Raw genomic sequence first — 14,281 nt, 5'->3', positions numbered from 1 at the left:
AGGGAGAGGCAAATCAAGAAAGAGACTCTTGGAGCCTCCTGAGGGGCAGCTGGTTAAGTGTCCAACTCTTGGTTTCAGCTTAGGTAGGGATCTCAGGGTTAGGAGATCAAGCCCCACCTCAGGCTCTGTGCTGAATGTGGAGTCTGCCTGAGATTCTCTCTCTCCCTTTGTCTCTGCCCCTCCCCTGCTCATGTTCCTTCTCTCTAAAAAAACAAATGACAAAAAGAAATGGATTCTTATAGAGAACAAACAAAGGGGATGGGTAGAGGGATGGGTTAAATAAGGGATGGGGATTAAAGAGGGCACTTGCTGTAATGAGCCGGGCATTGTATGGAAGTGTTGAATCACTAAATTGTAGAGCTTAAACTAATACTACACTGTATGTTAACGAACTGGAATTTAAATAAATACTTCAAAAAATAAAAAATAAACAAACTTAGGTCTCATCTTTCATTACACGTGCAAATAAATTCCAACCAAGTTAAAGATTTAAACAAAAACAAAACTATAAAAGAAAATATTAAGGATCATTTGTATAATCTTAAAAGGGTTTCTTTAAAGACAGCCGGAAACCCAGAAGCCATGAAAAGAATGAAAGATATGACTAGAGACAAATTAAAAACTTGTGCAGAGCAAACACTTCTATTTAAAAAGAAAATAATAAAAGCGAAGAGAATACATGAGAATATTTGAGAATATTTGCAGAGTATTTGCAAATCCTACAAGGAACAAAAGATTAACATACTTAATATATGAGATCTTATAAATGAAACATCACTCTAATGCATTTTTGGTAATAAGCAAATTAAAGCATAAACATCCTTTTATTTTATAATTTCACTTTTAAACTGTATCTAGTAGAATGTCTAATATGTATATGAACAAAATTTCACTTAGATCTCCAAAGATTTTCATTTCAGTGGTCTGTATAATAGAGAAAAAAAAGTGAAAAAAAATCCAAAAAACTGAAATGTACATTAGCAAGGATTAATTAAACTATGATAAACTGATGCAAGAGTATTCTACTCAGCTATTAAAATGAATAAAAGAGATCTATGCGTACTGACATACAAGGTGCCATATCTCATTTTATATATTACGATCTCATTTTTATTAAAAAAAAAATATTACAGGGGCACCTGAGTGGCTCAGTCAGTTAAGTATCCAACTCTGGATTTCGGCTCAGGTCATGATCTCAGGGTTTGTGAGTTCAAGCCCTGATGGCGCAGAGTCTCCCTCTGCCCCTACCCCCTGTCTCAAAATAAATAAACTTACAAAAATACATTATACTAGAAAGCCCTTAACTGACTCAATCAGGACCGCCGATTGATTAATATAAAGAGGTTGAAGCAGGGAAAGATCCTTAAGTATTTCATTTTAATTCATTCTCTAGTTTTTGATACAGAACTAAGAACTTTAATTATAGGTTCACCTGTCCTTTCTGATGAAACCATACTCCCAAAATACTGTTTAAGGTTTCTGGTTTCAGTTTCCTTAAAGTGGAATGAAGACTGGGGTGCCTGGGTGGCTCAGTCAGTTAAGCGTCTGAGTTGGGCTCAGGTCACGACCTCAGTTTGCGGGTTCGAGCCCCGGGTAGAGCTCTGTGCTGACAGCTCTGAGCCTAGAGCCGGTTTCAGATTCTCCCTCCCTCGCTCATGCTCTGTCTCTGTCTCTCTCAAAAATGAGTAACATTAAAAAACTAAAAAAGAAATTTGAGCAAAGACTTAAAAATATTTGCAAAACGATCTAGGTGCACATTCTATCTAGCATTATATTTTCCCCCAATTTTTTTATTATTGCCTTGCCCAGTCCTAACTGACTGCAGTTTCTAAGGCATCTAGCTCTTAGCAAATCTTTTCAAGACACTAGACTTAGTTTAAATAGGAACTAAATTTTCCTTTCACACTCACATTTTGGTTTACATATTTCATTAAAATTGCGAATTACTATAATGAGTACAACTAGAATAAAAGGTTTGGAAACAAGATTAACTCTTTACAAACAGAAAACTCAAGATTCTCTAACTATAAGTTAATACTCAGGTTTATTAACCAATCTCTTATGGACATTTTTTTACATGAGTCAATTTAACCAAGTATCATTAAATGCACTGATATAATCAGGCCCCTAGGACTGTGCCATCCAGCGTGGTAGTAACCAGCCACATGTGGCTACAGGGCACTCACACAGTGGCTAGAATGAATTGAGATGTGCTGTAAATGTAAAATACATGCCAGATGTCAAGGACTTTGAACTGAAAAGAGCATGCAAAATATTGTGACAATGATGTTTTTATATTAACCATAAATTGAAATGAGTATTTTAGATATACTGGGTTAAATAAAATAATTATTAAAATTAATTTCACTTGTTTCAAAAATTTTTAAATGTGGCTAACAGCAAATTTTTCATTACAAATGTTGCTCTCACTGTATTTCTGTTGGGTGGCACACTGTTCCTCGAGATCTACAAACATGCTTTATTCAAAGGTGATGTCATCTGTGAAGTTCTACTTGAAACAATGAATCAGACTCTCTTTTTTATTATCTCTATTACTTGAATCTAAGACACTGGTAGTAACATTTTATAAAAAAATTTTTCTAAGCAGACTTATGACTCTGTATCAGGGGTCAATAAACTATGGCCCATGAGCCCAACTTGGCCTCCTGCCTACTTTAGTAAAGCCTTCAAACTAAAAACAGTTTTTTTGTTTTTAAATGGTTGGGAGTGGGAATCAAAAGAAGATTAATATTTTGGCATGTGTAAAAATTATATGAAATTCAAATTTCAGATCTATAAATAAAGTTTTATGAGCCCGTCACCATGCTCAGCTTCTACATTTCCTACAGCTGCTTCATGCTTTACAAGGGCAGAGTGGAGTAGTCACAACAGAAACGGTACCACCTACAAGGTCTACAACATTTACTAGCTGGCCTTTTCCAAGAGACGTTGTCTGACCCCCTGCTCTTTACCATCCCTATGGCTCATGGACATAGTTACAGTTGCCAATGGCACCTACAGGATGTGGTGAAATAATGAGGAGAGAGAACTGTGTTTCCATTTTAATCTCAACTGGAGACTAGATTTCCAGCTTCTTAACCTGCTTCTGCCATTAATGCTCTTGACTCCAAAAAGTGCTTAGAACCCCAGCTTCTGGGACAGATTTTGTTTGTTTCTTTTTGCCTCTGATAAGTGTTCCTTTTATTTCAAAATATAATAGGGTTCCCCACCCCTCCCGGGACAGGTTTATAAAGATGGCATCACACAAAAAAACACTCAACAACCTGCAACATCAAAAGATCAACGCACAACTTTACTTTGACATTCGCGAGCATTCTAGCTATGATACCAATGCTGCCCCTTTGAGGGCTTGGGTACTCGCTGCTCTTTTGGTGTCCAGCCTGTAGATAACATACCCAGTTTTCTTTCAAACCCTCTACTCCTTTGCAGGACTGTTCCTTGACCCATGGTTTCTCAAGTACCTACCTCAGTTGACCCTGTGAATGCAATCTTGTCTATGCCAATGTGAGAAGCTATTGCCGCCCCAGCCGTTGGCCCGTATCCTGGCAAAATATTGATGACTCCCGGCGGAAAGCCAGCCTAACAAAACAGAATTGGAGGAAACGTGGCTTGTGAAAGCTGATGAAGCACATTAAATCGGCTATGCTCCAGTAGGCCCCAACTACAAGGGGAGTGGGAGCCACTCCCAAGGTTGGTTTCTCTTACCTCCTTGATGAGGGCTCCCATGTAGAGCGCACTGAGTGGTGTTTGTTCTGCTGGTTTAATAACTACTGTATTGCCACAGCAAAGAGCTGGAGCAATTTTCCAAGCAAACATCAGCAGGGGGAAGTTCCACTGAAAGGAAGAAACTCAAGGTTGATAAATGAAAAAATATTCCTCTACTGTTTTGTTTTCAAGCTGTGACTGCTCAGATTTCTCAGACGAGGCCTCAACATAAATCTTGTCCCACCACCAAGTATCGATGTTCGGATATTTTAATTACTTCATTAAGAAGAAAATAGGACCGACCTGGAAAAGCTCTCCTTTTCTATTGGGCAAATTATTATATCCCAACTGCCCAACTACCAAAAGAAATCTCCTGGCGAAAAGGGAGTCTGAATTTTTTCTTTGCTTTGTTTTGGCTGTTCATTGCTGTCGTTTTATGTTTTTAAAATCGGATTTTGGTTCCAGTTAAGCACTTGTCTATGAAAACTCTCTCTTGCATTTGTGATTTTTTACACCAGGAATTTCAGACTGGCTTCAGAGCTCTTCAGTGTGGAAGAGTGAGATGAGAAAAGTCCAGCTGTGAATTATATTTAAGTTAATGTGTATTTCAAGGTAGTGCCTTTTCTTTATAGACATGTGGTGTCACAAAACATACACAAAAGAAAGCACACCTACTGATGAGGATGCAACAATTTTCACTTGTCTCCCTTCTATTGCAAAATAAAACTAACAGACACTGAAAAATATATGTTGAGTATCTGAATTGGGGGCCTAAAATGGTTTAAAGGGATTTTAAAAGCACATTAAGCTTGTATTGTCATAAGCACAGGGATGAACCTCAGTACTATCAGGTGTCATTGATAGTTTCACTAAGAAAGAAGACAGAAATCCTGGTCCCCTGCTTCAGCCCTTGACCACAGTGTGTTTCTGCCTGAAGCATCTCAGCTGCCACCCTTGAGAGATTCCCACTGGCCCTGGCAAGCTTGCAAAAATATACAAGTGTCTTGCCTTCACCAAACACCCAATTTCTTTTCCCCTTGGTTGTTTATAAACTTGGGAGTCCACAGTGATGTTTTAATTCCATCTACAGTATATAAATCTTGGAGTGCGGTAATTGAGGCTGAGCTGGCTGACAAGTGGCTCTTGTCCTGGCAGTGAAAGCTGGAGCCCCAAGAGTGTGGGGAAGGGCAAGGCGAGCAGGTTTGAGTTCCCGCAGTTGAGGTGACAGACCTCACCCCTGTTCTGATCCAAATGGGATTACCCTGGGTGGTACAGGAGCAGCAGAACTTACACCAACCTCTCATTTTCTGTTCCATTCTCTAATAAATTTCACAGAAACCCACAGCTTGCAGATCAGTTAAAAAAGTACTAATACCTCTCAAAGATCTTTGGCCCCCAAAGCCAAAGATTACCTTCTCCTATATTTTGAAAAGAGAAAATTTCTTGTCTGTGCTTTAAGAGTTTAATTTGAGCCTCCCCTGAAATCCTTGCCAGAATGATTACTAGTACTGCTGGAAGATTCGGTGATGTTTTGTACAGTGCCAAGGCTGTGTATGAGAGAAAGGGGGAAAAAAAGACAATGTTTAATGTTCCAATCCAAACACTAAGCACTACATCTATTTCCCTTTACAAGACATACAACAGCCCGGCATGGTTTCAATTATGACCGTGACGTTAATTGTACTGCTGTGTCTTCTGTACAGTCTTCTATCTAGATTCTTGTGAAAAGAAACAGTGGGAAAGAATGGGATTAAAAGACCATATAAAACAATATGCCTGGAAAGATGGTGAGTCAGAGTTCTAAAAAATAAACAAGCAAATATAACAAAGCATTAATTTTCCATAAGCAGAATGGACATCCATAACCAAGGGCAGGTTATTAATACACTGGGCTTTGCTTTGCTTATTTTAATCATGAGAATTCCACGGCTTGAGAACTCAACTCCTGGTAACGGAGCCGAAACCCTATTAACCTGTTCAAATAAGCATTTGCAGGGAGGCTGTTAAAGATATGTCAACAACATGAGCTCAGTTTTTTTCCCCCAGTAATGGAAAGCACACCTCCTGAGGTCCATGTTTTATGTATCTCTAAGAGAACTGGTTCAAATGAAAATAAATATGAGGCGTGAGGAGATACACTCACCGGGATGATCTGTCCACACACTCCTATGGGTTCGTGTCTTGTAAAAGTAAAATAATCTCCATCTGAAAGAAATGAGCAGGATCACGACAAGAGAATTCGGATTAGGAAAAAAAAACTGCAGAGGGAGAATTTGGGTGGCAACCACAAAACCAGAAATAAAGTTTGAGAAAACATCCTACTCAACCATATAGGAAAGCCGGTAGAAGAGCTTATCACTTGGCCTGGGGTAGCTCCAGATATGGCTCCTGGACACCCAGGGTACTGATGAGGGAACCTTAAAGGCGAAATGAAAGACAAGTTTATGACACTAGAAACAGTCTTCTGAGGAGGTGGGGGGAGGGGAGAGAAGATGGGAAGAGGGGGGCTGGGAAGTAGAAAACAGTAAGTTCTAAATTTTATGTTAAGTATTAAAATGATACTTAAATGGGGGTGCCTGGGTGGTTCAGATGGTTGAGCGTCTGTCCAACTGTTGGAATCGGCTCAGGTCATGACCTCACAGTTTCATGGATTTGAGCCCTGCATCTGGCTCTGCACTGGCAGCACAGAGCGTACTTGGGATTCTCTCTCTCTGCCCCTCCCTTGCTTGTACTGTCTCTCTCTCAAAATAAATAAATAAAACTTTCTAAACAATTAAAAAAAATTAAAATGATACTTAAATGTAAAACAGTTCTTTAAAAGCTGAGGTACCTTAACATTTTAAATAACTTTCTGCACTATTAAAAAAACAAAAACAAAACTAAGTAACACGTTACTGGGTAAGTTTAAAATGGCAGGCAACTAGAAAAGGTGAGTAGTAAAAGTAAGGTCTTTTTTGTAACTCAATCCAGGTGTCAAAACAGATTTTCTGGGCACTGGGGAAGCCAGACATCTTCAGGCATCTTTCAAGAAGTCAAAAGTCCGCGTCAAAGAAGATTCCATCAAAAACCCAAAGACTCTGCCCTCAAATTAGCCATGGAAATGAGGACAATTTAATAACCTTATTTTCCCTATAGGAGCAATAGGCAATTGGAATAATTACCCAGGAAATCCAAACCAAATTTTTCTTTAGAGAAATGCCATTATATTTATCTGAATTATTTTAAATGGTTAATTGAAATAACCAAAGAATGGCTTGCTTTTAGCATATGGCTCTTCAGTGCTGGTACTGGACAATGTCTTTGTTTTTCCCTCACCTGCCAACCCTGTGGCCACTTCCCTCATATTTGTTTTCTGTCTCAAAAGTTGTTCCCAGTAAAGCGAAGACCCTCAGTTACTACTCGTGACGAACACTCCTATTAAGGATGAAGTAGGGACAGGAGTGTGTGGGTTGGGGGAAGAGAAAGAACGTGATGGTTTATCATTGTCTCTCAACACAACTAAGCCACTCATAGTTCTCACACAGAATTGTTTTAGTTAAATACAAAATTATGCATTTAAAAATAATTGAAGGTCTCTCTCCCCTGAACCTCGTTTCCCAGAATCTGCAGCAATCTGTTGCTTCTGGGTCTTTTCACAGAACTTTTTTTCACATACAAGTATATACAGCATCCTTTTATTTCTGCCCCGCCTTTTTAAAAAATATAAATGTGATCATATTACTCACAATCTTCTGAATTTTTTCTCACGTGTTTTCATATATAGCTTACACATCTTTTCAACTGCTGAATGCTATTTCATTGGCACACTGCATAACCGTACTGCTGTGAACTGTCCTGAGGGGCACAGAAATTGCTTTCCCTTTAGGCTAATATAAATAACGCTTTAAACAGGCTCATTGTATATGATCTTTGCATATCTGGAGAATTGCATGATTAAAGTGAATATGCATTTTACATTTTGATAAATACTGCCAAATCACCCTTCAGAAAACTCACACAATTTTTTAAGAAAATCTTTAAATGCTTATTCTTAGAGAGAGAGAACACACGAGCAGGGGAGGGGCAGAGAAAGAGAGAGACACAGAATCTGAAACAGGCTCCAGGCTCTGAGCTGTCAGCACAGAGCCTGACGTGGGGCTCGAACTCACTAACCACAAGATCATGACCTGAGCCGAAGTTGGATGCTTAACTGACTGAGACACCCAGGTGCCCCTAAAAGTCACACAATTTGTAACTCCAACAACATGGTATTTTTCCCTATCCTTGAACATTGTGATTTTTCAAACATTTTAATTTCAGTCAACCTGACAGGTGCAAACTGGCGACCTGTGTTGATCTGTGACGAATGGTAGATATTTGGCTTGAAAAGCTTTTCATGTTTACTGGCCATTTTCAATTTTTTTTCCTTCAAATTGATATCTTTTGCCATTTTTCTATTGGGTCATTCAACCTTTTGGTTATTTGAAGGATTCTACATATGTATATTAAGGAAATCAGGTCTCTGTCACATGCATATGTGAAGTTTTTTCCTAATCTGCTGCTTGTCCCTGAATTTTGTTTTACATATCTTGATTCAAATGGAAGAAATTAGGAAATATGCAAGCATTCAACAACTATAGAAATTACTTTAGAACATATCTCCATTAAAACAAAGAATAGCCCAAAGGTGGAAACTGCCATTGGATGACAATAAGTCTGGGTGATATTTTAAAAATCAAATCAAATATCTTAGCTTTGCATGCAGACAACTCAAGAAGTTTCAGATATCATTCTTTTTTTTTTTAATTTTTCAATGTTTATTTATTTTTGAGAGGGAGGGAGGGGCAGAGAGAGAGGAAGACACAGAATCAGAAGCAGGCTGCAGGCTCTGAGCTGTCAGTACAGAGGCCAACATGGGGCTCAAACTCACAAACTGTGAGATAATGACCTGAGCTGAAGTCGAGCCACCCAGGCGCCCCCTCATAGACATCATTCTTTACAAAAGTGCAAGTTACTACCCTTCTTCAACTTAAGATCTCTGAAAAGGTTCTTTTTTTTTTTTAATATCAATACCTTTTACTGCTTCACTTCTCTGTGTGTATGGAAGATATAAATATGATGCCAGGCTCTTCCTCCTGGAAGCTTTTTCATGAGGAGCAATAACCCTTATCAAGAGGCTAGAGGGATTCATTCACATGGAAATCCTTCCCAACTGTAATTTGGCCAAGGTGATGGCTTCGGATGGATAATCACAAATGACAGAATCAGTGTCAGGTCAAGAAGGCATGCGAATGGGCTGAGAAGATGGGAACCTGAACTCAAGGACAACACAGGCGTTTCCGGGGGCAGCACATGTGGGAAACTGGAGCGGTTCAGATGGAGCGTGTCCCCCTCTACATTCTAATGACTGGAGAATTTAGTTGTATTCCTTACATAATTTTGAAAGTTACTGAAAAAATGAAAGAAGAGAAAAAAAGTAGGCAAAATCTTACAAAGCTGGCCTCATAAGGAATTGAACTTGACTCTGTAAGTGTGTCCCAGGAGAAACTGAGTTATGGGGAGTGAACACTTCTGGGAGGAACTGTCCACAGACTTGACATTTAGCTAAAGGCTGGTACAAAGAATGGACTAGAGGATCTTCTATCCCCACAGCTCCTCTAAGCAGGAAATAAAGAAATAAAGGGTATTTCGGTGCTTGAACTCTTCCTCAAAAAATCCTGAGTGAAAGACATGAAGGGGCCCTGGCCTTGAGCTCAGTCTGTATTCTCATCTGGTTAGTGGAAGATAATTCTGGACACCCCTAGTCTGACCTAGGATGCCTGGCAATCGTGAGCCCTTGGCTAGGGCTAGTGGCACCACAGGTCCTTCCAGCACTATGGCCCTGCCCTGAATCCCACCAAGCTTCTACACTGACGTTACCCAAAGGCCAATCACTTGAGAGACACCCTCATAATTTCTGTCGCATCCAAGTATCACTTACTCTATTAAAGGTTTCTTAAATCAGCTTTTAAAAATATGTAAATAGCTACTTGTTAGACTCATCTTAAAAAAAATCTATGACGCAACAGGTTTCGTGAGCTAGCAATATTTACTTCAAACCAAATAATTCAGATAAAAAATGTTCACTACTTTACTGTGTGGAATCACCTTGCATGCTCCAGTGCCAGGTGGTATAGCCCATCGTGCTTCTCAAATTTACAGGTGTATATGAAGAACCTGGAGAGCTTGTTAAAATGCAGATTTTGAATCAGTAAGTCTGGGGCAGGACCTGAGAGTCTGCATTTCCACAAGCTCCCAGGTGATTATGGTGCTTCTGATCTACAGCCCAGGCTCCAAGTGTATCATGATGACTTATAGCTGCTTTATAGTTGCTGAGTTCATTTCTATTTACTCGCTGTTTGCTTAGCTCTGGTAACTCTCCTCATTTGCTTGCAAGGAGTTTAAGTGGAGGAGAATCTGATCCATCTTTTTAATATTTAAAAAATACTAAAATAAGAACAAAACACATGTATTTCTATAAAGCTTTACAAACTATTTTCACATTCTTATCTCATTTCGTGCTGAAAACAACTCTATGGAAAAGATGGGGCAACAGTTATTATCTACATTTTCTAAGTCAAGAAAAAAAATGGCACACAGTGGTAAGGTCTATAGTGATTTAACTGGCTAAACTGTGGCTTCTGGACTTGAATCTGGGTCATCAGACTTGCAGTTCATTGCCCTTAGAAACATTGTAAGACTTTCCTGTGAACAGAGTGTTGGATTTAGACGGGTATCACAAACCACAAAATCAAGAGTATGATGTGATGTCATGGAGTGCAAATGAGGGGGAAAAGACAATGCTTTTGTGAAGAGTGAAGAAGATTCTGTGGGGATTTGGTATGAGGACACAGAGAACTCACATAAACTCCAAGAGGTAAGATCTAAAGGGAACACTGCAGTGCAACACCACATCCCCTGAGATGGGGCAGCCCAGGACTGAGTGCCTCTCTCCTCTTCATAGAAGCAGAGTCAACTCAAAGTGGTCACAGTGTTACTTCTCTCTGTCTCTCATATTCCTAAGAGGGTACACACCGAGAACTCTTCCCTGCCTAAGAGAAAGGAACAGCCCATTTTCCCACCTTTTATGTTAATAATGTCCTCTAAATCTGGCAAGATGACTTAAAAAGCTGTTCCCTTCACTTCTTTAGCTTTGTGCTATAAAGTGCTTCAGCTTGATAGAGAAAAAAAATCGCCACCCAAACTCAGATACTCCGTTTTAAGGCTATGATGATCTTAGGTCTTCTTACGTATATGGGGTATTACAGAGAGAGCTCAGACTCAGAGAGAAAGGGCTGTATTTGATGAGAATACCAGAAAAACGTTCTGAGCCAACAAGTTAAAACATAACTATGGTGCAGAAAACTAAAGAAGAGAGGAGATACCAAAATAGAAACACAAAATCACATGTATAGGAATTTTATCTCTCAGCCTCTTTTCTATTGCACTCAAAAAAGTAAAAAAAAAAAGACAGAGTAACAGGTACTTCTCTTAGAAGTTTATTTTAGGGGCGCCTGGGTGGCTCAGTTGGTTACGCGTCCAACTGCAGCTCAGGTCATGATCTCACAGTTCATGAGTTCAAGCCCCACGTTGAGCTCTGTGCTGACAGCTCAGAGCCTTGAGCCTGTGTCTCCCTCTCATGCTCTGTCTCTCTCAATCTTAAAAATAAATAAAACATTAAAAATTTTTTTTTAAAGTTTATTTTAAAACACACCAAGAGGCAACTTCTCTGATGTGTTTTTATATTTGAATGTTTACACCTCATGAAGAATATAAAAATCTTACAATCAAATACTTTATTATACCATTAATCTGGGTGAACTATGGATCACATTTTACTGACAATGTTTAGACTGAGCCATTTCTAGAACTGTATTAAGAAAAGTCTTTGACCTTAGAAATGAGGAACAGAATCAGCCTCTTCTGTATTTGGGAAAATATCATGCCACTGTTCTATGTTCTTTGATGGGAACTTGTCTAATTACACAGAAGAGACAGCAATTATTCAGTTACTTAGAACAACTTTATTATTTGTATTATTCCTTCAGAGTTATCATTACCTATGTTTTTATTTTAAAAAAAATCTGTAATGTTTTTATTTATATTTGAGAGAGAGAGATAGAGCTTGAGCGGGGGAGGGGCAGAGAGAAGGAAACAGAATCTGAAGCAGGCTCCAAGCTCTGAGCTGTGAGTGTCAGCACAGAACCCGATGTGGGGCTCAAACCCACAAGCAGTGGGATCATGACCTGAGGTGAAGTCAGATGCTCAACTAAGCCACCCAAGTGCCCCTATCACTACTTCTTAGGGCAGATTTTGTCATTGCTTGAAATAATCTTTTTGTTTGTTTGTTTTTGTTTTTGTTTTACAGAATGTTTATTCTCATAGGAATATCTGCCACTGGCAGTCTCTACATGAACTACAGTATGTTTAGAAAACCTGTATTGTCAATAAAATCATAAAAATCTAAAATGTGCCAGAAATTGAGGAGAAATTTATCTAATAGAGACCTCAAGAACTAGACCCCAGTTACAATACTAAGAGTATTTTAAGAACTGCAGCAAATTTTATATACCTGTTAACACTAAAAGTGAGTTTATTTAATAGCATAAAAATATGTAACACAATTCAGTGAATGGTAGGTCATCTTCCAATCTCTAATCTGGGTGCACAGTTACCTTTTGAAGAGCTGGTAACCCCTCTGATGATGCCAGTATTAAACGATTAGAGCAGGAACAATGAGCTATTCCATCATGTGCCCTAGCAGATACCTATGTATTCTGACACTGAAAAGACCTCACTGAACATTTACAACTATCATGATAAGCTCTATAAATGCCTACACAATCACTGAGACTTCATGCTAGTACACAGCAGTGTTAACGCTATTCTTCCGGGAGTCTGCTGGTAGCTTCTCAGGAGTCAGATGAAGCGTTCCTGAGTCTGTCATGAAGATATCTTAACTCCACCACAACACTATTATGCAGTCTTGAAAAAAAGATGATTTCTCTGGACCTCAGTTTCTTTGTCTGAGAAATGAGTGGACTGGCCTTGGGGCCCAGGAGGTCTTTTGTAGTCAAACCTCCTCAAAGAGGCTACATGTGAGGCAGACTTCATAACTTCCTGTCGCCAGCAGTTCAGGTACCACTGAGGACCCTGCTTCTCCTCAAGCTCAGTGAGTGAACAAAAGATCTCACCATATGCATGCTTTGTATGTGCACACTAGAGTCAGCTGTTGAAGGCAACACCTTACGATTTGAGTCAGTGCCTTGCACATCTGTAGCCTTTTCTTTAGTTTAAAAGGTAAAACTGATGGGGGGGTGTAGTGGACAAATAATGACATATGATCTGGGTGGAGTTTTTAGCTTGTTCTAATGTATCATTAAGGCCATTTTGATGTCAGGATTTAGCCTGAAGCATGGACTACATTTTCCCTGCTTACATATCACAAAATCAATAAAACCAACAATTGTTAAACAGAGAAAAATCATACGTAGTGCAGATCAATTAGTCTCCCTCAGTAAACTGGAAACATGCTTGGATCATTCCTCCATCACAAGGAGTCTGTGGACATGAGAAGAAGCAGAGGATTTTGACTTAGGTTAAAAATAACCAAAATGGGGAAAATAACATTTCCCCTGCAGGGCTGCTATGAGATTAGAGATGATATAATGGGCACGAAGTGATCAATAAATCACAGTAATGATTATTATTTATCAGCATAATTAGGAGCTGCCATAGTAAAAGGGTCAAAGCACAGGATTTATGGTCAGAAAGAAGAGCTCCGCTGAGTACCACGGCAGGAAATAAAAGCCAGTGCTGTCAAGTGAACAACACTGAGACCCTTGTCAATCACACTGACACCGCACAATTCTGTGGTAATGTCCGACCGTGGGCCTTGCATGAGAGGGAAGAGAGAGGGATGGGAGAATCTCTCGATTCAGAGGGAGAAAGAGCTGTCCAGTGGAGAGTTCAAAGTGCTAATGCCATAACCCACTTCTCCTCTTCCCAAATATTCTAACTTACCCTTCAGGGGGAGGGGGAAAAGCAGGTCCTTGTTCTAAGCACCCATTATATAATCAAAGTGCTCCTTGTAAAACACAATTTGGTTCAAGGCATTTGTCTATTTCAAATGATTCAGTGACTCACCATTGCTGTGATAAAACTTGCAGCATGGTTTTCCAGGCCCCAGAGCCCCAGGGTCTTCTCAACCCAGCTACGCTTTCAGATCCACTACCGCACCGTACTCTCCTCCCTCCATGCTCTGTACAGGCTATTACCACCACCTGTGATGGCCTCCTCCATTTTCACTTACGTGCCCACTCATCTTGTACGTCCCGCTTCCCTCTCCAGGAAGCCTTACTACCGGCTGAATTGCCTCTCCAGTGGAGAACTTCATGCCTCCATAGCTGAATGAGCTACACTATATTGCAACTGTTTGCCCATTGGCTTGTTTTCTTTACTATTCTTTGAACATCTTACTTACTCACCTTTGTATCTCCAGTGCTTTATACAAGACATGAAACAGAGCAGATGCTCC

General features: G+C 39.6%; 1 protein-coding gene across 8 annotated transcripts in view; it reads right to left on the bottom strand.

The window, feature by feature from the left end:
• Window positions 1-14,281, bottom strand: part of ALDH1A2 (aldehyde dehydrogenase 1 family member A2) — a 130,074-nt gene that overhangs the window by 40,393 nt on the left and 75,400 nt on the right. For all 8 annotated transcript variants that reach the window (XR_003423103.2, XM_053223965.1, XM_027067357.2 and 5 more), the window contains 3 exons: window positions 5,870-5,931; window positions 3,727-3,855; window positions 3,487-3,600 (listed from right to left, as the gene is read on the bottom strand). Coding sequence is in view for 7 of the 8 variants with exons in the window: in XM_053223965.1 (XP_053079940.1) it covers window positions 3,487-3,600; window positions 3,727-3,855; window positions 5,870-5,931 (305 nt within the window). In the remaining variant the exon portion in view is untranslated. The remainder of the gene's footprint in view (window positions 1-3,486; window positions 3,601-3,726; window positions 3,856-5,869; window positions 5,932-14,281) is intronic.

The sequence above is a fragment of the Acinonyx jubatus genome, chromosome B3 (genome assembly GCF_027475565.1).
Source record: "Acinonyx jubatus isolate Ajub_Pintada_27869175 chromosome B3, VMU_Ajub_asm_v1.0, whole genome shotgun sequence".
Lineage (NCBI taxonomy): Eukaryota > Metazoa > Chordata > Mammalia > Carnivora > Felidae > Acinonyx > Acinonyx jubatus.
This window is presented reverse-complemented; position numbering and strand designations above follow the sequence as displayed.